General features: G+C 44.5%; 1 protein-coding gene across 2 annotated transcripts in view; it reads right to left on the bottom strand.

Annotated features, from left to right (window-relative positions):
* LOC139113133 (fibroblast growth factor 18) overlaps positions 1-27,600 on the bottom strand; it is a 103,113-nt gene that overhangs the window by 54,273 nt on the left and 21,240 nt on the right. The window contains exon 1 of one of the 2 annotated variants that reach the window (XM_070674062.1): positions 5-2,496. The exons of the other annotated variant lie outside the window; for it this stretch is intronic. Coding sequence (XP_070530163.1) covers positions 5-24 — 20 coding nt within the window. The 5' untranslated portion in view covers positions 25-2,496. Of the gene's footprint in view, positions 1-4; positions 2,497-27,600 lie in introns of those variants that run through there. 2 annotated transcript variants of the gene reach the window in all.

Here is a 27,600-nt window from a genome sequence, read left to right as displayed (position 1 = left end):
TCACGTGCTAAGAGTGAGACGCATCCAGGCGCGTTTGCGTCAGCAGCGTCGACGCATTGCGTCGGGCTGGCCTCCGGGAGCTGCTTTTAAAATCCTCGCATCTAACGACGCCGCTGTTCCTTTAGCACTTTGCTTCCTTTCTTTTTATTTTTTTTTTCCTTTTTTTTTTCCGTGGCGCGCAACACACTGCTATCCCGTCGACCGACCGACGGGCAACACCTGTGACCGTTCACACAAAATCGTTCGCACTACATCCACTTCGTTCGACGTTACGTGTATATACGTGTAACGAGAGAAATCCGGCAAATTCGTACACCAAAAGTGAAACGCTTGGAAAATTAGGTGGTCATCGCCGTATGCACCGTTGCGTACGCGACACTATCTCGCTGTGCTACGTATGTATTAATCAATCACGGTCCCGCGGAGACGCGCGATACGTTCCGCGATCTCAGCAGCAACCTGGAGTCGATTGTCCATGGGTCGCACGGGTCGGTGCGCCAACGTGATCTCGTTCCCACCCCCGCGTGAACGACAGCGACGCGGGATCGTATCTTCGAGGCTGGCGACGTACGACCGTGGTAGCAACGTGGTGGCAGCGTCGGAGCAGTACGGCTCCACTTGGCGAGCTTGGAAGCGTGCCAGTATCCTGTCGTCGCGAAAAAGTCAGCGGCACCGCGCGAGCGGTAAACTTGGCGGGGGTAAAGCCACCGCCGCCCCGCGACGTTCTTGGTAAACACACGCGAGAACGCGCGCCTCCCTTGGCGCGGCGTGCGATCAACCTTCCGAGGCGATCGCACCCTCTTCCGTGCGAGATCAAGAGGGATAAGCCAGCAGCGTGGACCGCGGGCACGAGGTGCGACCTAGCGACGGAGGTGCGCGTCCAGGGCTTGTTGCGCGACGACGGCTCGTCAACAACGACAACGGCGATCGGCGACGGCGACGACGACTACGGTGCAACGACACGACCATAGCACGCGTAGCGCGACAGCATACAACAACGGTGCCGCTGCTGCTGCCGTGTATCCCAACAACTCGGAGGCGCGCAAGTCAGCCCCACTAGTGTTCGCTCGTTGCTTACCTGGCCGTTTTCCTGCCGCTGCTGCTCGACTAGAGCGTACCCCCACCCCTCTCTTGCCATCCCTCCACTCGTATCGGACACGAGGCTGCCCCTCCACCGGCGTGCTCTCTTCCCTATCCCTCCTCCTATCCCTCTCGCGGCGTGTTCTTCACAAACGAACGCCCCCGCTTGCCGCGCAACTCTCCCTCAGCCTCACGCAATGCACTTCTTTTTTACAGCAAAATGATACAGAAATGCGCTGCTGCACCCACCCGGGGGAGGGTAGACGCCGCGGCGATTTCATGCCGCGGAACACGTGGCGGCGACCCTATCGTGCCTCACCGTACGCGCGGCCCTACGAACGGCGCCGCAACCACCTGTCCTAACTTTGCGCGCCTTCGAACGATCGCTCCTACTTTCAGAAACGATTCTCGCTGATGCGATTAAGGATAAAAGCGTCCGGTTCCTCGGACTCTATATTAATATTCCTCCCGGTCGAGTTTATTCGCCGTCATCGTTACATTAAATTTCGCTGATGGGTAAACCGCAACGCGACAGTCCCAATTTGCAAGTCGCCACAATTTTCAAGTGTTATCAGACATATTTCCTTGACGATTTGAATTATTATCTCCTCCCGACGCGCGATAAACTAACTTCGGGAGCCGTCAGCGTGACTTCCGCGCGGTCGGAAGCATGAATGACATAATGCCGCGATATCAGCAGAAATCTCCCTACCGTCGCGCCGTTTCTCTCTCTCGGAATACAGCTAAGTTTTCAAGACACTCCAGGCTGTATCTTTCGTGGAATATTCCTCCTACCGTTTCTCCCCGCGCCCGGCGCGATTGCCGACGGAACGTTTCGCGCGTATACGCATTTTTGAACCGTCACGCAACACTCGGCGCGCACAATAAACGCAAAGGTCACTTTATAGCGGCCGGACAATCCGATCGAAAGTACGGGGACGCACTGAAGAAGACGACGACGCGGTTTCACGCCGGCGTTCGACAGACGGGTCGGCGCGCTCGCGCCATTCGCGCGCGATTTATTTATCTCTTTTTATTACTTTCGTTTTCGCCGCCGGGACGTGACGGCCAGGCGGTATATAAATTACGGCGCGGAGTCGTATCGGGCCTGTGGTATTCCGTCGCACTGACTCGGTACGCGTCCAGCAACGATGACGAGCGGCCGGTTACGCAATTCCCCCCGCGTAGCCGAGAGCCCGAGGTTTGTTTTCCTAACTCTGATTCAACGGCACGATTATTTTTATGTATTTCAATGAATGTCGAATGTTGCACCATTCACAACGCACTCAAGGACCTTCTCGCGGTGCGCGTGCGGATTTCGCATCGTCCGCCTGCGGCGCGAAGAGGCGAGCGAAGAGGATCGGGATGCCAGCGGCGCGCGGAACGAGGATGCGCGGAGAAAGGAATTAAAAAAAAAAAAAAAAAAAAGAAGAAAAAAGGAAAGGAAAAAAAAAGAAAAAGAAAGAATTTGCAACGAGACCCATCTCCGCAACGCGGGAGAGAACGGGTGACTGATGATGGAACGGCAATCCCGCGAACGCCCGGTGAACCGGCACAACAAGATAATTAATTATCAATCAAGCCGATTATTCGCCCGTATGGTCACGCGCGATTGTCCCCGTTGTCACATTACGTCGCTCGTTTTGTCTCGATAACGCCGAGGAATCAGCATTCGCCGAGTGAGTACGCGTTCCATCGCTTTTGCTTATTCTGCGCTATTAAATGCGCGATCAACACGGCTACAATATCTGAGATAATGCCCGACGGTGTGCGAGATAGTCCACGATAGCGCCTGCATTGAAGAACATTTTGTGCAACACGTATACTTACAATTAGCGGTATCGCGATAACCAGCGTTGAAGTAATTACTTCCGAAATGCAATATGTCATTCCGCATTCAGCTTCGACAAAAAAAAAAAAATTCGTAAACATTTCAACGAAACTGGTGACTTCAAACTGTTTATTAAGATATTTAATACTATAAATGTTTTAAAGTCAGCGAAATAAGCACGGTGCGATTTAAATTCCATTGAGGAACAGGTTCGACTTTGAATTTAGCACAAACCTGGTTATAAAACTGTATGTATTCGTTAAAAAAAAAAAAAGACAGCGCGAGGCGATAGAAAATTTTAATGCGATGTATCATACAATAAATACGATATATGTATATATATATATCTTTTTACTAATTAAAATATTTTAGAAAAAAAAAAAAAAACAACATGTGATGTAACGCATTTGTCGAGAATGTCTTTTCGAAGAAGCGATAGCTAAATCTTAAATTGCCCTCATGTTGCCTTAATTAGTTTCCCCCGCGCTAGACGATTAACCGATAAGTGAACTAGGGTCTCGCTATTTTATATTTTACGAGATTTAGCCCGCCGTCCCTTTTCGGCTATTCCTAAAGCTCCGACTACGTGTCGCCAAATCCTACTCCAAATGGCCTAATTCATCGAACGTCGACGAGGTATCGCGTGGGAGAACGTCGGCGCCTTTTAGGATCGTATCTCGCGGGCAACGGCCCTTCGATGCACGCACCCGTTGTAAAATCCTGTCTAGCACGTATACATGCGAGGGACTTATGCACGTCTGTGCCTAATAAAAATTTCACTACTTTTTATAATTGTTTCTGTTTTTTTTTTTAATTCTTTAATCCATATCTTACTAAGAAAAAATCCCAATCAATAATCGTCCAATAATATTTTAATAGACAGAAGCGACTGTTAATTATTTCATTAATCAGTATAATAATAATGCACCTTAGAAAATACAAATATATTCGAATGGAAAAGATCAATGATTTTATTAATCTTTTATTAAGATATATAGTCACATTATATAGACGTCAGTTATTTTTTTTTATTTTTTTTTATTCCCTTCGCTTCATTCAGTTTTGTTAACTGTACCACCGGTGAAGCCCTAAAGTCAGTACAAAGAATTTTTACCTATCGATATATTAATCTGCGTTATGTGTGTGGAGGGCTACCTACCTTTACGTTCCTTCTAAAGTCATTCTAAAGAAACTCACTCTACTCACACATACACTAACGAAAAAAAAAAAGAAAAAAAAAAGGTGATGATCCTATTGGTGTACAGGCGAAGGTGAATTGGGAGATGCTCGCTTAATTATTAAAGGTGACAAGTGTCAGTGTCGGTGGTACGGGCGAAATTCACGAAACGTTCGGTTCAGTATACCTGAACTGATGCTGGTGTAAATCATAGAACAATGGAATGGGATCTTTGTCCGTTGGTTAGGGCGGAAATCTCCCTGAGGGGTCGAGAAGGTGCCTTAACTTCTTTCGTTTACCTTCTCAACGGAACACGACCTGTTAGCCGGCGAAATTCTCCGTCTCAGTGTAGGAAACAAATCCATACATGCAACGAACTTTATCACGATCTGCTCCGATACCTATTTAACTTGCAACGACAAAACGCTTGAGACAAGCGAGAAAAAGAAAGAAAAAGAAAGAGGGAGAGAGAAAGAGAGAGACTGGTCGCGTGTCGGGTTAAAGCCCGGAGCGTCGCGAAGCAAGAAGAAGCTCTTATTAAGCACGAAGTGCCGAAAGAGCATTTCGTCTTATTTAGAACGAACCTCACGAATATAAAGTAGATTGATAATCTGCTCGAGTGACGAATCGCTCGCGGGAGCTGCCCACATCCTCGAACTCTTCCACGCTGAGTAACCGATGACACGGTCACGGATTGAAATATCCCGGTGTACGTTCATTTCTCTATTTTTAGATGGTACCGAAACGAATGAGTCCGCGTGCACGAAGTCTTTATTAGAATCCGACCGCGGCGCCGCGCTTTTAAAAAAGATCAAACGCCCCGAATTCCTGACGGAGCGCTTACCTACTACGGCGACGGTCGACGATTAATCGCCGCTAGTTAATGCTATAATCTTGCGGAATTCGAATCACAGCGATATCGCGAGCAATTTCTTTTTACATATACATACGTACGAGGTCAACGTGACTCGGTACCGCTTTATCGACCACGCCGGAGTTCCGCTGTACCATGTGCTAATCGGGACTGATTGCGACTCGTTCGCTGACAGTATTTTCGGAAGAACTGCGCCGTGAAAAAAGGCACGATTGGATCGAAAAAGTCATCGTAATTGTTAATTCACAGAAATGTTTGCGCTATTCACGGCATCGCTGCGGCGACCTAATCAATCCAGTTCTTTTAAATAGATTTTTCTTTTCTTATTTTAAATTTGCAAATAAAATGCGCCCTCGTATTTATTCGCAGCTTCTTGCGTTTATGAATTCTAAGACCAGCGTGACTTTCTATTTCGATCGGACAGATGACTCGTGTACAAAGTTACGCTCGGCGTTACAAATATATGATGATTAACGACACCGCAAATGTAATAATGTCTGCATCCATAAACATCGCTGATGTTTTAAAATGTACACCGTATTTATAACCGGCGATAAATAATTGATACGATAAGTCTTATGTAGACAGGAAACGTTTTAAGCGGTTCGTTATGTCACAAAGATGCGCTTTCCTCTACCTCTATTTGTCACGAGCTTACCAGACGGTAGATTGCAGTCTGCGCGCCAATTAGTCACTCTCGTGGCGATCGGCTACCTGCTTGCAGCCTGCGACCAATTTTAGGACGTAAAAAATCGCGGCCTATTTTACTCGATATTGATTGCGCGATTACAGCGAATTACCAAGGGAATATACTCCACCTTCTCGTTTCATGCGCGACGAATGACATTTCAAATTTCGCGACTTGCAACGGCGAATTCGTTGTAATTATAATTTCAGACGCGGTCTAAATTCGAAATAGCCAATTAATTTTTCCACGCGATAAAATAAATATTTAGAGAAGCCAAACATTTCGCCTGGACAACCTGTCGCATTAATCGTCCGGGATAAAATTAATGACGCGTCGTCACAATGCGGGGAGCGTGAAATATTAAAACATTACAAAACTTCTTCTTAACGCGCGTTTAATGACGAGAATGTTTACACGGATACGTGCACGCCGCAACTTCTGCGTCGACCGAAGCGATTGATATACGCGTCGAAGTGAGTTCGAGCGCGCGATCTACGCGCGACAATTATTACGGAGTCGTTACACGCCGGTAATGATTTCTACGCGCGCGTTTACGTAAGATCGAGCACGGGAACGCGCTTTTTTTTCGCAGATTACGAAACCGATCGTTTTCAGTACGCGGACAGATGCGAAGATAGTTTCACCGGCTCGCGCCCGCGGCGGATGGAAAACGCGCGCGTTGAACGGCGAAGGGTAAAAGTGACTTAGTTGAAAGAGGCCCGGGAGTGAGAAACAAACCACGTGGAGTGCCATACTAGTTGTATGGTAGGCGCGCGCGTCACGCAGGGTCCCTTTCGAGTCGTGTTGCTTACACGATGCTCGTATTAAGTCCCGCGGCGCGGCTCGCGCAGACCGCATTTAATCAGTTTGCGGTCGCGGCCCGCTCTCTTATGCCCTTTTAATACGTTTTCTCCTCTCCTCCGTTCCTTTGCTCTCGCGCGACACCGCGACGTAACTCAACTCCCGCATATATACGTGCGCGACGCGGCGCCGACTCCTTTCTCCGGACGGACGGGTTGTCCAGCTGGCGAGACGGACTACGACTCTTTTGTACCCTCTTAGAAAGCGAGTCTAACGGAACGGCTGGAGTTAAATTTTATTTATTTTTATTTTTATTTTATTTTATTTTAATTTTAATCGCGAACGACGGTGGTGGCATTTTAGAAAGCGCGGAGACCGGGATATGCGTTAAAAAAAAAAAAAAGGTTTGAAAAAACAACTCGATAGGTAGCTTTTATTTACATGTGGATTTAGCGGTGCGTTTGCTTGTCCCTTCGCGTGGTTCGGAATAAATTAATAGGAACGTTAACGACGGCGGAAAAATAATTGGGCAGTACGAATACGTATATCGGGGCCTGCACAAATGTAAATTATGGCGGGGGACGATCGCGTTGGTGAGGGCCGAAGTTCGATTTCCTCGGATTTTATTTGCCCGTTAGTCCGTTTCTTTTCCTTCCTTTCCGCATAGAATCCGGGGAGCACGAGGGACCCGCGGCGGTTTTTAGGAGGCTTTACGCCTGTTTCAGTGGACCGACCGGCAATTTGGTGGAATTAAATAATAGCGCCCGTCCCATTAACGTAACGACGCGGTCGGCGGTGTCTCGCAAGATTCGTGAGAGAGGATCTGAAAGTGGATGGAGGCACGCCAGGTACGCTCACGTTTTATTTCACCGTAACGTGCCAGAAGGTTTACACATACCTACGTCTCAGGAGTCAGGACCCACCCGAGGATACATCCCTCCGGGTCCTGTGTGGTCTATCGCGGTTCTTCAAATTATTACCAACAATCTCACTCCCTCCCTCCCCCGCCTCGGGATTCCTCCGTCAATCTTAAAAATTTGTCAAGAATTCCCGCTGCTGCCAACGCATTCGCGCTGACTTGAATGCCGGTTAAAAATTAATAAGCGACGCGTTCGCCCGGAGAAACGGAAACTTTTTCCCGTGCCAACTCTCCGACGGCGTAAAATTAACCGGACAGAAGCGAAATGTAACCCGGCGAAATTGTATGCGGTACATTAATGTCTAGCTACAGCCTTCCTAACCTTCGTTGTCGAAACTCCCTGATCGATTAACTTACTTAAAAGTTACCGCATAACTGTCGGCTTTTCGCATGCACGTACGCTATATTAAATTACGATATATATAGTTGTGGAAATATTTATAAGCCGTGCCGTTAATTAGGAACGACAAACCTGTCCGTCAATAATTTGCATTATTAACGCGGAACCTACCGCAGCGGCGATCGCGTTATCGCAGTCCAGTTATTGATTTCCTATCCATGCCGGAATTTCAAATATAGCACGGAAAAGGAAAGTTCGATTCGGCGTACGCGGACACCGCGAACGACGTGAGATTAATATGAATATTTCTCATCGATTATGTAACGCAGATTTACCTTATCACTTTACGTCTTACGGCTTACGTCGCATTGATTGAACGCCGAGCGATCGAACGCGTGCAATAAATCTTCACTCTTTTAACCCAGGATCCCTATTCTTCCAGGAAACGGACAAAGCGAACGAAAGAGCGCGGGTCGACCGGGGCGCTCTAGGTGGAGTCGCACGAGAGAAGCGAATGAAGACGTAGCTATAAACATAAAAGACGTAAAGCGAGCGAACGACGCGGTTCTCACTGCTTAATAATTCTTTTTACTGCGCCGGGGCCCTGAAATTTGAGCTTCTCTAATGGCGCGGACCGGCCGATGCATCTCCAACGCGGCTACTTCGCGCGTTACGATGTTCTTGCGGCGAATTTACGATTGGCAGTTTCGGTAACGCGCCGCTTCTTTCACGTAAAGGGACGCGAAAGGGTGAGCCCCCGGTCGGTATTCGGACACGATCTAGGCGATCTGCAATCGTGGAGCTAAACGCAACGTCCCGCGGACCCACCGCAGCTTTGTGACACCACAACTTTCCGCTGCAATAACATTCACGCCTCTACAACAACAGCCGCGTCTCGTGAGACGAGAGATCCACTCTGCAACAATAATACTGCATGTGTGGCCTGGCCAGTGGTGCTCAGGGCTTTTTCGCATATTCTTAACCGTCACTTACGCGGCCGAATCAAAAATTTACAACCCAGAAACGAGCGCGATGACCCTTACACCCGCGATCGAAATGTACCGCAAACGTTACATTCGACGGCGAGCGCGTAGCGAAATATTATTGTTGACTTAAATTATTTTCGGATACACCTTTTGTTTTCGTTACGGTATCGATATTGCGGTAAATGCCGCCTATGATCGTTCGCTGTCCTCGCGGAGTGCGCACGAGCGCGAAGAGAGAATCTTCGCGGAAGATGGGAAACGAACGTCAGCGTGTAAAATATCACGGGAACGCCAAGGAAACGCTCTAAGTTACGAAGGTAATATTTGCAAGCAGGTAATAGACGCGTTAGAACGGCGCCTCGACAAGTGGCGGACTGTCCCCTTGTTGTTTAAACGACCGGGAATGTGTGAATGGATTTTCTGTTCGCAGAAAGCGCGGCGAGCTCCACAAGATTTCCATTCACGACCTTCTCGTCCACTTCGAGCTCTTTCGCCGTCAATCACCAAAGCGCACACCGAAAGGCTCGGAGCCGTCCTTACTTAGGTAATCACACAATCCCGATAAAAGCATCGTTCTACAAGCTATGTATGCATGCGTTTCAAACTAAATTAGGAAAAGAGCACAGTCCACTTTGTTTTACAATTAAATAAAGAAAATGCTATCTTCGGGCCGGACTGGATTTTGATGACCTAATAATATATCCCGTTTGAATATTCTATGCTGCTTTAAACTTCACATCGGTCTAAATTCATTTACTTTCGTCATTAAATCTATATTTGTTCTTTAAACATATATAAATAAAGAAAAAAAAGAAAAAAAAAAGTAAAAACCTTCACGTGTAAGCGATAAAAATAAATTTAATTTAATAAATATAAGAATATATGATCAAATGCAAGCCGTCTCTTTGACGTCACTTGTTTCGCATGTCAAATGCATAATTAATTAAATGTACCTAATTAAAATCCCATGAGCCAATGGTAGCGCGCAATCTATATACCTACATATAGTAATTCGCTATGAAATGCAATCATTATCGCGATTCCCGTAGGAATTAGATTACGACGGGATTCTAAACCGTACCTACGACGAGCCTAGCGTTATGCACAGAGAGGTGCACATGGCGCAGCCGAGCGTGCAGAGATATGCACGCGCGACATAATCAGGTTTATAATAAAGTCTACGCCGTTGATTGAGGAACGTACGATTCAAGACACATCTGCGCGCCACGATAAGATTGCCGCCTTACTTCACGTCCGCAAAGTTTCGTTATCGTTATGCCTCATTTATTGACTGCGAATATACCACGACGTGATTGGCAGAGCACACGTGTAACGTTCATCGAGCCCGGTGCAGCGGAGTATGCATTCGCCGCGCGTACGCGATACGACGACCGTAAGTTCGCGTTCGCGAGCACTTTTACTCTGCGGCGCGAACACGTTTTGCGGGAAAAGCCCACTGAAATCATATCAAGAAACCGGATGGAGATGTCGATTCGATTAATCAGAGTAAATATCATTTGCGATATTGGCATGATGCAAGACATTGTAAACATATTCGCCTCACACGATGAGGTACACCGGCGGGGAAAAAAAATTGCTGAAAAGTGACACATGCGTGTTGACACCGCGCTTATCGATATTCAGAAGAAGTATTAACATTTATTAAGTAGAAACGCGTGTTTCGTATTGTGCTAATAAAATAAAAGATAGAAAATAAAGTTGCGGGTGAAGTATTTGGAAAACAATAAATTAAAAGCCAAAAAAAAAAAAAAAAAAAAAAAAAAGAAAAAGCTCAAACAAGGAAATATCACGCGGCAGTATCTCTTTCGTCACTCGCAGTAATTTCGACGCCTCTTTTGTTACCAATTAACTGCAGAATAGAGAACATACGTGGTTTATGCCTTGTGCACGTATGTACACATAATTAGAGTTACGCAATAATAATGATTTATCGACACGTATCGCCTCTACCGAGAAAGTACGTGCTTGACCGGCGACACTCGTGTGGGCAGTACCGTTGTCGCCGGTAAAGCTTGATTCACCACATTTAACCACGTGCTCAACTTGCGCGAAGGTTACCGAAGTCCACGTGTCGATGCGCCGCGGTGTTCCACGTGTCGCCGTGCCGCGGAGATGCGTGCACGGTTAGTGGAAAGATTTACGCATACCGTACTCCGTCGTGTTTTACGCAAGCGCCAGATATCTCTTGTATTGACGCGAGGCACTTATCGCGCCGGCACATACATAAGTCATGACTAAGAATCTTTTAATCATTCCTACATTATTAACCGGATTAAATTGAATAATTTCATAATTTATCCGAGGTATAACCCCGTAAATGCTTACAATAAATTAATTATAATTTAAAAACTGCCTGTCGTTGATATATATAAAATAATAAATGCAATATCAGAAAGAGAGAGAGAGGAAGAAAGATAGAGAGAGAGAGAGAGATAGTAATAAATCAAGATCTCAACGATGACACCAAGATATAACGTTGTAGATAGTACTATACTGTTAAATGTTAATCAATTCTTCAATCGACCGTGAACGATTTCTGCGCATTAATAATGGGGATATTAATTTCCTGCTATTACAGTTTATTTTATAATTTATCTTCAGCGGATATTATACAGATATCAAGTATGCAAAATAAATTATTTAAGTAGCGGCAAATTCTTGCGAATATATTTTTAATTCAGAATGACCTGCTGTATTTATTATTAAAATAAAAAAAAAGAGACGTATCAAAGAAGTGGATAATAAAAATTCTAATAAAAGCGATAATTCCACCCAATATTTTCCTAATATTATACGTATAGATTTGCGCACTATGTGTTGTATAAAATAATTAAAATGCAATTGATGTACTTCAAGCCCGAATAAATAATGCATAAAATAATAAAATAATAAATAATATTAATCAGAATGATTTTTGAGTAATTTCTTCAAGCGCCACCTAATCGTTTCGTATCGTCGATAAGCCAACGCTCGGCCAATATTAACCACGGCTAAGATTAAAACTGTTATCGCTGATGTTATTCTGAATTAATCCTTGATGTAGAGTGTCAATCGCAAGCATGTAACAGAGGCTTTGTGCAACGAATCAATAAGTACGGGATTGTTCGCACGGTGTTATGCTTTCTAACGTCCCAATTTTCCTGACCTCTATTACATCGAAAAGAGCTTAGACCAAAAATATAGTCGCTATTCATATTTGGATGGCTATTCAAAGATATGAAAAGTGTAGAAAATGAATTTTTGCGAAAAATCTTTCTCTTCGCTATGTAATTGTAAGCGACTTCGCGCGCGTTGCAAAAACTTTCTAAAATACCAGCGTGCGTTCTTGTTTTAAAATTTTTGCGTACATATGATTTTAATTATGCCGATACGTTACTCGATCTAAATCTTACAATTATAATTATAATTAGGAAAAATATATTTCGCGCAGTGATTTAAAATCCGAATCGGGAGATAACGTTGTTTAGAAAGCGCGGCTTTTTCGCAAGATCGTTCCACGATAAACGGAGGAATGATATCTTTCACGATGTCGATGGGTGGTCAAAGAATATCGGCGTGGGTCCCCGCCGAACGTGTGGACATCGATGATGTAGACAGTTGTGTTCGACAAACCTTGCGAAACCGAGGATGATCCGTCTTGCGAATATTATCGCTGCCGAACGATTCACGACAGTGACAAATCTTAGGACATCCCCCGTGCCTTCCACGTACACATATACACGCATACGCATTAATAACCATTACGATGTTCGGCAAGCGGCCGCAACATGTTGCGATCGACGTGATTGGTTAAAGTGGATCTTTACTTTTTTGCGCCCCTTTTACAAGCTTCCTCATGTTCCATCCGCCGCTTTAATTCAGCCTGACACGTGCTCCGCGAGTGTCTACATGCGCCGATACACATTTAGAGATAAATACAATAATTAAGACCGCTTGTGTACGTACACGGCGAATAAACAATTATTATTGTAATGTATTATGTCACTGTCTTGCGAATAAAAAAAAAAAAATAAAAAATAAAGAAATAAAAAAAAATAAAAAGATACTATATTACCTCTCAGTGTACCTAAGCGGCACACATTTATATTTACCCAATTACGTTATTCCTTAAGCTATTAATATTTAATAGCCACTACAGCGGCATAGCGAAAGATTGATCATGATTAAAACAAGATTTCTTGGAGACAACGATAATCTACAAAGTGCTGCGATTCGCCAGAGCCGCTTACCGATTGCGCTTGGTGCAACGTGAGCGACAGTGGAATGCGCCGGGCAAATACGAGCGTAGACAAATATAAGGAGGCTACAACGAAGAGGCTGGGGAAAAGGAGTTCTTCACAGAGATACAGCTCGACGCGAGTCGACACAACCGGCCGCGGAACGCCCGGTTAAAAGTGTTTGCATAAGCGCACTGTCCGACTTCTTCGCAATAGTCGTCATTCGCTGGTACCGAGGAGGGCACCAGCTAAAAAACACTCCTCGCAGTTTTTCGCGGAATTGACCCCGCTCGTTATCAACCGGGAATACCGAATCGAATGTGCGCAGTTCGTCTACGAAAAGGCACTTAAATCGCTCCGAAATGGAATAAAAAAAAAAAAAATCATCGACACGCCAACGTTCCACAAATATCCCGCGCGTAACGTCACTTAATTTTTTTACCCTTCGCTAAAGTGCCGATAATTTTTTAATTACCATTAACCGCGCGTCTGGATAATTTCGCAAATTAGTCTTTCCGCACGGTAGTAAAAACCTATTTATTTACTTGATGAAATAATTAGATATTAGAGATCACGTTCGTATTACGTGATTAAATCCAGTGTGTACATAAGCATTTAATTAACTGGAACGTTTCTTAGGCGAAATTCTCATGCGTTATTCATGAATAATGTGGGGCTTCCGGAGCGGGGAGCTGGTCGCGAAATTTCTAGGAAAGCTTCGATACCCGCCTGTGAGAACGAACATGTAGCGCGAAAAATCCCGATAACCGTAAATAAATTACGGCGGTGCTATATTAATGGTACGCCTGTATTTATGTATTTTCCTGTGGCGGCTATACTTTCACGTGGCGTAATAACAGTGTGCAGACACCTGTACGCGCAGCACAAGTCACGGGCCAGTCATCGGCTTCAGGCGACTTCCGGTGGCACCGATCGACATTCCATTCTTTCGCACTCGCGAGAGAAAAATACATTTCTATTTGCCGATGGCAGATATCTCGATCATCATACGCGCAATCGTCCAATAACAGACTAATCCCGTAGTTATTCGATAAATAGCTGATATGCCCTCCGCCTCCTCTACAAAGTTGCATCGATACGCATTTTTTGCGTCGCGCAGAAATTGTCTCGCACTTCAAAAATGATTGTTACAAGGCGAATTTCATATCAGCTGGATAACGTTGGGAGAAAAAAAAAGAAAAAAAAAAGAAAGAAAGAAAAAGCGGAAGACGACACTACAGATAAAAGATATATACTGCATACTTATAGTAAAAAGCGATATAAATAGAATTTATATACCGACCGGATAAACGGTTTACTTTAGTTCTATCTCTTTTCAAGACTTTACAGAACTTTTCAACAAAAACTAACGTTTAGTTCCTAAAATTGATCCTCGTTTTTAATCTACGAAGGATCTATAAAGAATATTTGATTAAGATAGGCCGTAATTACGCGAGAAAGTTTCAACCGTTTAAATTAAGCATGAAGTTACGAGACCTTGGTTGCCGTGCACACACCAGGTTGCACGCTCCAATTATCACGAGGTAAATAAAAAAATCAGCTTTCGTTAGAACCCGTGACATTCATTTTTGCCCTGTGCATCACTTATGCATGCGAGTATACTCTCGCCGAGCGTCAGTTTACAAGTCGTTCGATCATGTTTTCATCGCTCGCGTTTTATCGCCGAGCGGTGCGCAGCTCGGTATATCAAGGAAATTCAATATTTGCGTAGGAGAAGACCTCGCGATGTTTTGCGGCCCGGTTGGGCGAGGATCACGCGAAAAATCTCGACGTTTGAAACGCCGCGCTCCCTGCACGCGGTCTATTCGTCCCCGCGGCGCGGATCCCGACGTCGTGGGTGCCAAACCAGAAATGCAACACCGTGCCTAACGTTACGAAGACGATATAACCGCCGTTCGTATATCCGTCACGTACGGCGAATCATACTTGAGCTGAGTTCATCACGACGTGGCAACGTGACTTTCGGTTATATTGTTATTTTCAAATGTGGGCGGTCTTATAATGCGCGCGTAAAAGAGCAACTTTGCCATCGCGATCCTCACGAGAGCGCCGGGTTAAAGTCCGCGGGGACGCAATCGCTCATGCGTGCCGCAATTGGGATTAACACCCAAGCGCGGCACGGGTAAAGCGGGATATTAACGTCGAGCCGGCGATAACGATCGTCGTCGTTATATCGAAGACGATCCAGGCGGGTGGAAAAAGAACCGGTCAAAAAAAAAAAAAAAAACAACGGGACGAAAAGGGAAGGAGATCGATCGATCTGACGTATCCGACGACCGCTCGCAAAGGTGGCCGCGTTCCCGGCGCTTGGCGCCGCATGCCCGTCTCCCCGAGTCCGGTAAACATGGACGAGAGTCAATAAGTCATAAAATTTAACACCTAGGCACCAACCGTTCGCCATATCTGCGCTTCGCCGCGCAAAGCTCGCGGATCGATTCTACTTATTCGTGAAAGCATATCTGTGTTCTCTACGCGGGGCGGGATAAAGCAAGAAAGGGACTCGCTACTTTCCTCTCGTTTCCACGGAGAAAGATATTGGCCGATTATACGATCAACTAACGTAAAATTCCCGGAATACTCGAAAGTATTTTCTTTTTTTTTTCTTCTCTCTTTTTCTTTTTGCGGGGATTTGAAAACGACGACACTCCGTTCCCGGACGGAGGGAACGTAGATGAAAATGAACGCTCAACGACGCCATCGCATATCTCGTTGGGCAGAATAACGACTGAATGAAAATTGTACTTGTAAATATTGCTCTACCATTATAACGCCTCGCGTCCCGCGCGGCAGTTGTATGATTGTCTAAAAAATTACAGCGCCTCGCTCAATTTTTTAAATTCCGACGTTTCATATCACAAATGGAACTCTATCGTTACGGGTTCTTATATTTATGGCCCGGCTGAATAAAGTTTTATGCGCCGAAATTTATAGCCGGGCGAAAAGAATATTTCTAAAAATATATTTCGAGATGGAATAAAATTATAAAGAAATCATTCTCCGAAAAGTAAAAGTCCGCCTGCGTTCCCCTACACGTTACGCAAAATTGTAAGTCACGATGCTTAATGCTGAAAGAAAGAGAAAAACACGGTGAAGGCCACACGCAGAACGAACGTACGAAATTGGCTCATATCTCGCCTCCGAGAAATGTTTAGTTTTCTTTTTCAGCCTGTATATTATTCCTGCTAAGTCCTCTCGAACGGAGGCACTTGAAGGAAAAAAAAAGTTCAAGCTCACTTCTCACCTGATTTGCTCTACCTGCCCTGCCAAGAAATTTTCCCAATTTTCCATGAAAAATTATTTACGTCAAATGACATTCGAATGCGCAACATAATTTTCATCTTTTTGTTTTTTTTTTTGTTTCTTTTTTTTTCTATTAAAAAAAATCTCTCTCTTTATCGTCAGTTTCATCCCTCCCGTCAGAATTGAACGACTATGTAAATATACTTCGCATCGTCTAAAAATATCGAGCACTAAATTCATATCGATGAATTATTACGATCGTACTATTCGACTCGAAGCAAAAACATCCGGCTATCTTACGGTCGCTCCGCATCGCCGCGATGGCAGCAAATTCTTTCAGATCAATATCGAATATGAGCGCCGGGGTAAACGGCGACGTCCAAGAAGGCAGAGGATACGTAGATGAGGGCAGCGAAATAATTTGTCCGTCGCGAAGGGAAACGCGTATCTTTGCGCACCGTTCCTCCTTCGGAGACGTTAATCCTCGCGCGATACTGCGGGCGGCGGCGCTCTTTTCGGGCCGAAAACGCAAACGGTGAGCACGGGAGGAAGAGGGCAGAAGTAGAAACGAAGGGGGGAGGGAAGATGCGAGTTATAAAATTCGTCGAATGTGGAGTACATGAGCCGTGTCGGGGGATGAACAACACATTAGTCAAAGGCAGTTTACGTGGCCGACGAGTGCGCGGCGGCGAGCGACGCGCTGGTATTTGTGAGCTGTCTACCAATTTGTTTCACCGTTTGACAAATGCATTCGGGGCCAGGACGGGCAAGTAGTTCGGCAAACTCGTCTGACGGAACGAAACGGAGCGCGGGCAGGGAAAAGTGGGGAAAAATAAAGTGATACGAGCGGCGGGTATACGGTCGACGTGTCGGTGACGGCGGCTGGGTATAGGTGGTCTTGCTTGTGTGGCTCTGCCACTGGCGCTTTGGTAGCGCCGCTCTGCTCGCCCCTTGCTGGTGTTGGTACCGCGTACGGCGTCGTTCGTGACGAGGTACGTTCGCCGATGATAGTGGTGGCGGAGAGCGCCGTTGGAAGAGGGAACCGCTGGCTGGTGTTGGTTGGAGATGTCGGCGGCGGCGGCGGTGGTAGTCGGTGGTGTGCGGCCAGCGGGGATGGGTTTTGGAGAGGGTTGGTCGAGGATAGCGGGCCGCCGCCCTGATTTGGGTTACTAAACTGTAAACAAATTCTAACTTTTTGTTCCATCGATTATCGATCGGTGCCCTGGGTGCAGGGACCTCGCAGCGGCACACCGACGACGCCGGCCGCGCGATGTACACGTCGCCACCGTGAAAATACGATCGGCGACGTTCGCTCTAACGGGTGTCTCTTCCAAGATCGTCTCGCGAGAGAAAAATTTCGAATCCCCCCAGAAATTCCAGGAGCCAGCGAGATCCCCCGCGTCCCACGTATCGCCGTTGGATTAACGTCATCGGGACGACGGCACGCGACGTCGACCCCGTGAAATCTTACTCGTGCGCGAATAACTATCTTTCACCTACTCTGGCAGCCGCGTTGCACGATATTCGAAAGGGTAGTTCTACGGTTACGCTTGCGTTAATCCTCCTTACGACTACAATTCCTGCATAATGGAATTTATGCTCGCCAAGTTTGATCAGTTTACTTTCCATGTCTGATTCCCTTTTCTCTTTCTATACACTTTCTCGATATATCAGACCGAGAATGACGGGGGAGGCCGAGAACGGCATCGGTTTACACCGTTTTAAAATCCGAAATAAAATCCTGAAGCTTGAATATATTCTGAGATTTATTTGATGCGCTTTATTCGGCATGTAAAAAAATGTAAGTAATATCAGATAAAAGAAACGCGCGCTCGTAAATTATAAACTTGCAACGCAATACGTAATCATATTAAACGATAATCTTATAACATGCAACATATAATTACTTACAATATCTGATCTCTAAATTGATTATGTTACATTATTGGAAACGCGCTAGATAAGATCCGATATTATCATTTAAAAAATACAAAACATGTGCAATATACTTCCGCAACATTTTTTAAAATAAAATTATATTTTACTCGGTCTACTATTGTTATCTTATAATAACAGAAGCGTAGAAAGTTTTTCGCGAAAATATTAATATATTATAATTTCAAATTAGAATTGAATTAAAATGTAAGATCCATTATTTAAAGAAGAGAAAAAAATTAAAATAAAATAAAATAAAATAAAAAAACTAATTTCTTCACAAAGTGTAGAAAAAGAATGTGGCATATATACTTCTGGTATGTAATCGAAACCGAAGCCGAATTGAATAAGAAGAATGTGCCACTGCCGAGATCTCACGCCGAGAGAAGCTCAGCGTACCTTAATCGTCGCGATGAAGGCGTAATATCAGATTAATCCCGCCTGGCGCGAACCGCACGGAGATACGGCACCGATTAAAACGATATTACGAAACGCCGTTAACGAATAGCGAGCGGTTAGTCGAACGATTTTTCAGGTGCAGGATAGGTAGGCCCTTAATAAACTTTTAATGATCTTCATTTAATACGAAATACGCGAGTGCCAGTTTATAGAACCGTAAATGTTTTTGACTACGTTTCGCAATGTATACACGGGGCTATCGCATTAATAACGATTACAGTCGTGCAGTAAATCACCGTATTCAGATAGCCTCAAAGCCTCGAGAGCAACAAATAAAATGAGATCGAGCATCGAGCCAGGGCTCCCCTTCGAGAGATCGTTGTTTCTTTCGGCGCAGCGTGAGGTACATTGTGATGCATTCGAGACCCTACCGCTCACTTTCGCTCTCTTTGAAAATTGAGCCATTCTTGCAGCCCGAGGACCTCTTTTCCCTCTCCCTCTTTTTTTTTTTTTTTTCTTCCCTCTGCTCAATAGGACAATGTCTAAATGACTATTCAAATGAGGCCCACGAATGTGAGGCTTTGATATTTGTTTTCTATTCGGCTTTTATCAGAATATGACAGCTATGGGTCACACAAGTCGGATTAACGTTTACTTATTTCCTCCGAGCGATTTCCGAGGAGGCGCGACAAGAGAGCAGCCGTGTTTGTCATGCTTTTCGCTCACTATTGTGCGTAACGTACCGAAATCCGCTCAATCATCACGGTAATACTTCGAAATGCATGCGAACTGACACGAAGCAATGCGCTTTAAATTCCTGACTGCACGAAATGCATATTAAAAGAAAAAAGAGAGAGAAAGAGAGAGAAAGACTTCTTAAAAGAAGATTATAAATCCTACTTCCTGTGCGCGTTTACAAAATGTAAGAGCATATTTTATTCGACATTAAAATAATTAATATTGTACTCTACAAAAATATATTTAACAATAATTTTACTCGAATTGAACTAAACGCTTGAGCCGTATTGAATTTGCATAACAGAATAAAGTGCTAAAGAATTGCTCGAAAATATTTAAATCACACTGGCTAGATTAAGTTAATCAACTTATGATAACAAGTCTTTAATTTCCTCTCCGGTTATCATTTTATCCAGACGAAAAAAATTTATATTCGCATTTGGCAAATAACTATATTACTTCATTAGAAACTTTTATCAATAAAAACGTGGAGTGAGACCGAGATGAAATAAAAATCGAAAAAGGAAAGAAGTGGTTTCGTCGCCAGAAAGCTGATTAACTCTATCAGTACGCTTATTTGAATATCATCGCTTAGCAGAAGGTGAACCGTTATTATTGCGAATTTACGACGGCGCGTAATATGCATGTATAGGGCCAGACAAAGCGTATTCATTAATATGCAGTATTCTTTCCTATTCGCGATGGAGATTAAATTATGGAAAGGTGTGCGTACTCCTTATGAAACGCTTCCGAATAACGTTGCGAGACGAGACGAGCCGAGAGCGACGTCGTATGCATTGCATAATCAAATCACCGAATGCTCCTAGCGTGATATCGAGGTCATTCACATCCGGTGCACTCTGTAGCATTCCCTAAGTGCTTCAAGGCCCTTTGTAGCGGATAAGTGCAAGCTCTTGTGATGTAACATTAAATTATCGCGCGTATCACTTTCGGTGATAACCCGATTAAGAAATAAAGGGACCTAAGCAAAAACTATTTCTATTTTTGAAAAAAGTTTCGATCGAAGAAATTATATAATTAATTGCGGTGTTAATAAAAAAAAAATTTAAAAAAAAATCGTTGTTGTAAAAATAGGAATGAGCAAGTATAATTTTTAATTTTTTTAAAATCTTGTCACAAACATTTTGCAAATATGATAAGTGGACGAATAAAATTTATTCAAAGGGAATGAATGAAAATTTTTCAAATACCAGACTAAAATGCGAATACATTACACGAGAAAGCGCAGTCACAACGTGTCCTAAAAATATTCACTGGCGAGCTTAAGAGATTTAAGAACGGAATTATGCGCAGCCGATAATCCAGCAAGCCGCAGAACGCATTTCCTTTCACGTAAAATAGCTTAGAAAATGGTCAACGATAGTCAAAGGTCAAGAAACAATTGAATACCATAACGAGCTCCGCTGTATACTCTAGAGAATTCGCGGTTACTTCTTTCGCCTTAACGAGTGGGGCCAGCACGAATTTATGCGTCGGGGCGGGCAGCCACGGCGAAAAATAAATGAACATTCGTCCATCCACTTCGTATTTGCTGACGCGAAGGAAGCGCATTCTCGAATTCCGCCTCGTGAAACGCCGCGGCGACAAGAGAGCAAAACCTCGAAGGCACAGTTTTCGCGGACAAGATGCGGCACTGCGGCTCAGCACACCTACGCCGGGGTGCGTCGTAATTAAACGAAGATCTCGTCCTATTATCGCATCTCGATAATCTCTTTCCATTCCACTTAACTGAAAATAAATACCGCGTCGGGGCACTGTAATTATTCCCCGCAGAGGTCCGCGAACGCCCCCTCGTGCCCCGTAGGCACGAAAATATCATTTTTGCCGGTCCGACGGGGGCGTCGAAAGATATTAGCGTGCGTGTACACCGCCCCTTTCTGCGTTCTCTAATACACGCGGCGAGGCGACGAATATAAAACCGACCACGTTCGTTCCCCTCGTTCTCCACGGCACGACTAATGGCCGGGCGTTGGCTTCGCGAAGTAAAAGAAGCGGCGACGGGGCCGCATCATCGAACGTCAGTCCGCGTAAATTATCTAATTTAGACGCGGGGCCAGACAGGTCGCCGTTTCTTAGAGACGAAGATCGGCGAAGACCCGGGAGGATCTACGACGATAAATGCCGATGCGGCTCGTTAAACTGCCCGCGGGTAGAACTTTGACTCTTTTTCGTTGATAACGTGCGTGGATAGCGACCTAAATACGTACGCAGAGGCGACACGAAACGGCAATATATATCCGCCATGCGCGACGTAAAATCCGCGCAATCGAAAGTACGCGCCGCGCAAAGTGTGAAATCATAATACATTACCCTGGGGAAGTGTCACGTCACGGAGCGCACTGTGTTTTCCCTTCGGTCAGAGTGAAACGCGAAGAACAAGATTTTCGAATTTCGCCAAGCCGGTCCGTCGCTTTTGCGCGAGTTATCAGAAAATATTGTACAAACGGGAGGCGGTGGGACGCGGCGCTGTAAAGTGTAAGGCGTCTCTCAGTCTCGCGATAATGCATGTAAGTAGGCTCCGTGCTGGCTCACGTATGTTTTCGTAACGCAAAAAAACGCGAGATAACGACCGGCGAGATAACAAAAATGTCGCCCGTCTGGAATTTACGATTAAGGGACAAACGAGTGAAAGAAGTGACGCAGAGCGACTCACGGGGACGGTACGTTTATTGAAAGAGAGCAGCATCTGCATGCGTTTGGTGACATTATCGTGCACCGATGCAGTGTTTAGCAGTGATATTCGTTCATACGAGTATATAGCATTTTATAAATTCTAACTATATCGCACGCGGCGGCGTGGACGAGCAAACGAGTGAATGCGCAGGGGATCGCGCGGGTTGCCGTACCTACTGGACCTCACGGAGCAATTTGCGGCACGCGAGGTTTGCATGGGCCCTCGGGCTCTTGCCACGCGCCACTCATTCCCTGCACGAAGCACGGTGGCTCGGATGTTCCGTTCCGTGCCATCTCGAGCACGCATCACTCTCACGGTGCGCCCTAAAATTGCCGATTCTGAAAACTCGCAGGCGACTTTTCAGGAGGGAGTAATACGCCCCGTTTCCATAACGCAGACACGAATGCAAATAAAGCGTACGAGGAGTGATTAAGAGCATTAATTTTATAATTAAACTACGTCTTCTTGTCGTAATTATAGAATTTATATATGCCTATCTACTTGAATAAAAATTAGAATTACTCGCACGCGAACTACTGTACATAATTGTATGTACCTGCGAAAAAAAAAAATTCTTTTTATTTATTCCAAAGAAAATTAAAAAAAAAAAAAATAAAAATAAAAAATAAATTTACGAGAGCGTTTTCTGCCGCTTTGTGCCATTTCAATAAAATTATTCGTACGTTCCGTCCACTAGGGAGTGCATTCCTTTGTGCCTTAATGCTTAATGTATTTGTAACCGCAAATTTCATTCATTGTTACGCATGTTAGTCCTATACAAATACATGAATGTAACGATAATTACGACAAGTCAATTCACTCCCCTAGTCTCAACGGGCCCTTTGGCTTATTATTGAATGTCGCAGGGGTTGCCGAGCGCCAGCAAGAATCTAATTCGTGGCGAAAGGATAAGCAGATTCGGGGATCGGAAGGGCGTTGACGTGCGGGGTTTTAGAGGGTAAACAGTTTGACAGGACACCGTAGTATTTCTATGAAGGTTTTTGCCGGTAACCAAAAGCTCCATGCCGTATGGCAACCTCATAAATATGTACGAACGCGCGCGTATATCAAGCGGAAAGGGTTAAAGTCTTTGTGGCGATGTCTTTTGCAGCAGGACGAGTCGTATATCGATCAACCTACCCTATAAATACGGTTTTATTCTCACACTCGTCCCATTTCTCCCTTTAGTCGATGCACAAAGGCATATACGGTTTCCTCGTGGCTGTTTGATAAATATAGCCTATATAATACTATAAATAAATATAACAGCGTAGTATAGATATCTCTCGCTCGCAACTCTGCTCGTGATTAGAGAACTTTTTTACGTTCGATTGACTGATATCCGAATGAGCCTACGGGATGGTTTGCGCCGATAAAGGCAGCACGATAACGATAAAAGCTAATAACACACACGGTACGGATATTTGAAAACGTAGTGCGTCTTAAAGCGAACGAGCGGGATCTCATGCATAAACTTTGGACCATCGGGGGGGACATTGTAATTTTCGTACGATTCGCGTCGGTTCTCGTTGGTGAACGCGGATTGGAATCGGATGAAAACCACTGCGCGAGCCGGACGAGCCGCGTGGCCGCGGAAGATAACCGGCAGAGCTTAATTGTTTATGGTCTGACGACTCTCTATGCAGTCTGCAATACGCAGCAGCCAGAAGGAGCGCTTTTGTTTATCGAATCGGAAAGCAAAACTTGCACGCATCGCCGGCCGCGAGAGAGCCCACCCCAGAATTTTATTGTATTAATTACGTATCCACCTCGCGAAAATCCTCCCTCGGCAATCGTTCCTCAAACTTCGATTCGCTCTTGAGCGCTAATGAGCGTCATTAGCGCGTTCCGTACGCGGTTTCGTTCGCGTCGGCTCGCTCCGGCGGTATACTCGAAGACCCGGAAGGGATCAGTTCGTCCATCAATCTCAGTCGCCCTTCTCACCGATACCGAGTGGCATCTCCTGGCTGAATTCCATAAAATATCGAGCGTTGCGCGGATGAATCCCCCACCGTGGGAGGATTTAATTATCAGCGTAGAAAGCCGGAGTAGCCCGTCCCATTTCTTTATCCTTGGCAGAGCCGTACGTACGCGGACGCCGAGCGTCAAGTAACCGTCAGAATTATCGCACCCCGAGGTGTACTCGCTAACTGCGCTAGGCATCCGCTGCGTTATTGACCGGCGCAATGATTTAACGTTGATTGAGTGTCTCCAAATATGGTAGGCGCGTATGCCTCAGGTAACCGAGCTAATGAAATTACCTTACCGCACAGTGGCGTACATGCGCGGACACATAAACGGACTTCGGAACTCAAGTATTTGCTCCACATAATCCAGCACGCTTCCTTCTTATCATCGGATTAGTATTATCTACCGTTTATTGGACATTATTAAATTGTTTTTGCTTTGGTAACATAACATGTTTTGAGTGTAACAAGATTCTAAGTAATAAAAGCTAGCAATTAATTTTTCTTTTTCTGTTTGAGTATCCCTCTCTCTCTCTCTTTCTCGCTCATTTCCATTCTATCGTCCTTTTAAATAATAATTTTTAAAATATTAAATGTGAAAAGGTCTCTCTAAGCCTTTCTATGTTCCGATGTAATTACTTTTCCATCAAAGCTGCTCTATAAAAAATTGTGGTGTCCACGTAATCTCAAAGTAAGGGACTTTATTAAATTTCCCGTTTATCTCCTGCCGACCGATCATTACGAGCAAAACTATAGTGATGTTCCGAACATTGTGATTATCTGGACATAATCCGCGACATAATGGAGATGTTTAGGAGTACATTACCAGACTCAGATGCTCGTGAATGCGAACCTAATTACTATATAAATTGCAGTTATACGCGAATAATGAGACGGTTGCCGAAACCGGCCCAACATCATTTTGGCGCCTATAATAATCGTTCTATGATCATCTCTCTCTCTTTTTTTTTTATTTTTTTTATTTTTTAGTTTAGTAGCGTAATAATGTTTCAAATTTATTAATGTCTTCTCTATATTTACATATTAAAATTTTTTAACATAAAAAACTTAAAGTTTTTCAATTAAAAAAAATTTTTCAGTAACATTAAAATAGATATCAATATGTTTGGTACTTTTTTCTTGCAGATATTGCGTAATACATGACACAAAATTTAATTTTATTTATATAATAAATGTATATTCGTAAAAACGTAAAAAAATACGCGATGGCGCTTATTTTATAAAGGCGAGTCGGCGCCTTTCTTCTTTTAGGGGGCCGGTGACGCAGAGTCAGTTGGGCGTGGATCGAAGTTTCCTTTTCTTTTCTGCCCTTCTAAAAGCTAGCTGAATCGCGTGCCTTTATCGAGAATGAATACATAAGGCCTCTGAATAAATGACCGCATGTGGACGACTCAAGTCGTGCACGCAAGAATTGCCTAAGCACGAATTAGAATCTGACTGAGCGTTAGACACAACAGAACGAATTTGTTAAAAGTCATAATTACATTTCGCTTGCACGTTAAAAAAAAATATATATATTTCTAACTTCTTGTAAATGCTGTTAATCTCAATGTAAAAACTTTCGTTTAAAAATCTTAAACATTCAACAATTTAGAAAGGTCGATATTATTTAAAGAAAAAAAAAATTGAAAAAAAAGAAAAAAATTAAACGATATCCCGTGGAGAAAGTGGCGAACCTTTTTAGGACACTCTGTATATTATGTCGGCGAGCAATACAAGATAAAAGGCATAACAGGAGCGAAAAAATCAACTGGAATTTGGAGGCACAATAACCGAGTAACAACCCTTGCCAAGCGGAATATCGGGGATTAAAATACGAGGAAGTAAAGTTCGGGGAGGGAACCGGGAAGAATTCCAATTCAGATAACGTACCACTGACATCGACGATACGTGGTGAATTTTCCCCGACCGGAGCGAAGGCCTGTCTATAATGTCGGGAATTTACAGACAGACAGACGGTGTAAAGGGGCGACCGCGGCGATACCGAAATGACTCCACCGTATCCGCGAATCGGGGCAAACGACGTTTATTGCACTACTCGTTACGGTGGGAAAAACAATATAAGGTATATCGTGCTACAGTGTAGATACGCAGCGTACGCTAGTATTACGGTACCAACAACTTTTTTTAGTATTCAGTCTGATAGCAGCCTCACGAGTTTACACTCGATAAGACATCAAGAAGAGAAAATGACGGTGAGCAAAGACAGCGAAATGGAGCAAGAAAATGCAAGACCATTTATGTCTTGACCAATTTTTTTTTTACATAACACTTTTTTCTCCTCTACGGGCATTATCGCGTATTAACAAGTACGAACAAAATAATCGCTTGTTACGTGACCGAAATAAACCTCCGTACGCGATAAATAATAAATCGAACGTTATCCAATTAATACAGCCGATATCAATTTTATTGCGCAATACGTTTCGCTTTTATTATTCCCTTGTTCAATAATGCGCTCATCTATACGAGGTGTGCGCCAAGTGCCATCGCGCCGAAGAATAAAATCCGAGGTAGGTAGCCACGAGGCACGGACGTGGACTTTCTTCGAAGGAGGCGGCTCTTCTTAGCTCAGTCATAACTAACCGAGGTTGAGCATCGCGCGCCTCCTCCACCTCCTTCTCAACCTTCTTGGTACCTCGTACCTTCGCCGCGCTAAGGCTGTAAACATTTTGGCACCGCGATGCAAGAACAATAATTTAGTAGGCTCACGGGGGCCCGGGCTCGTTGCGGCGCGGGATACCTTTTTGCCGGCAGGACGACCGACCGCGGATGCGCCAAGATGTGGATACGTCGGGGTGCCTGTAACGCGCCGCGAAATGCACGCGCCGCACGACGTTCAGAGTTGTCGATTTTTGCGAAACGACGCGTCCCCGGCCGCTAGGAGGTCGTTGACTGCCCGATTCTCACCGGGAAGGCGTAAGGCTATTCGGGCAGGACGATAATTAGCAGTAAATCACGAAGGGATGCGTGCGCGGTACAGCACGTGGCCCTCGTACTCCGTAAAACACAAGGGTGGCGAAATTATAATAATCGCGCCGCGAGAGGAATGCCGGGGACGTGCATTTAAATCACAACGGGCGAAAGTTATCGCGGATATATTGCCAGCTCTCTTCGATCGCTCTTTACTCTTCGAATTACAAATCGAATTAATATAAAGAAAATTAATAATCAAATATAAATATTAAAAGAAAAAAAAAATAGTTTACTACGCAAATAATGTGAAGATAAATTTGCGCTATGCTGACGTTCTAGATAAAGCGCGAACGCGAAGAACATTGCAATGTAAAGGGGTAAGAGTAAAAGTCAGCTTCTTCTCAAAACTTCCGAAAACGCACTATTGTTGTGCCTTTCAACACACACGTCGTATATATCTCAAATTAGAACACAATAGCGTATTGATATTTTACCGTAGCCGCGTAAAATAACTTTTCATCCCCGTACGGGCTATAGCCAAGTGTTTACGGATATGAGAAATACAATAAATTTTACTGAACATTCAAGGACGCTGATACTCGAGAAACACGTACCTACGCGCGCCGAGTGTCCAGTTGAGATTTCGTACGCGTCGTCTGTCATAACACAATAGCATAAACAGAACATAATGATTTTTAAACAGGACGGACGAGCGTAACGTCAATTTCGGTTCG

Source organism: Cardiocondyla obscurior, linkage group LG02 (genome assembly GCF_019399895.1).
Source record: "Cardiocondyla obscurior isolate alpha-2009 linkage group LG02, Cobs3.1, whole genome shotgun sequence".
In the NCBI taxonomy this organism is placed as follows: domain Eukaryota; kingdom Metazoa; phylum Arthropoda; class Insecta; order Hymenoptera; family Formicidae; genus Cardiocondyla; species Cardiocondyla obscurior.
The sequence above is the reverse complement of the archived record's forward strand: the minus strand, read 5'-3'. Positions and strand labels throughout refer to the sequence as shown.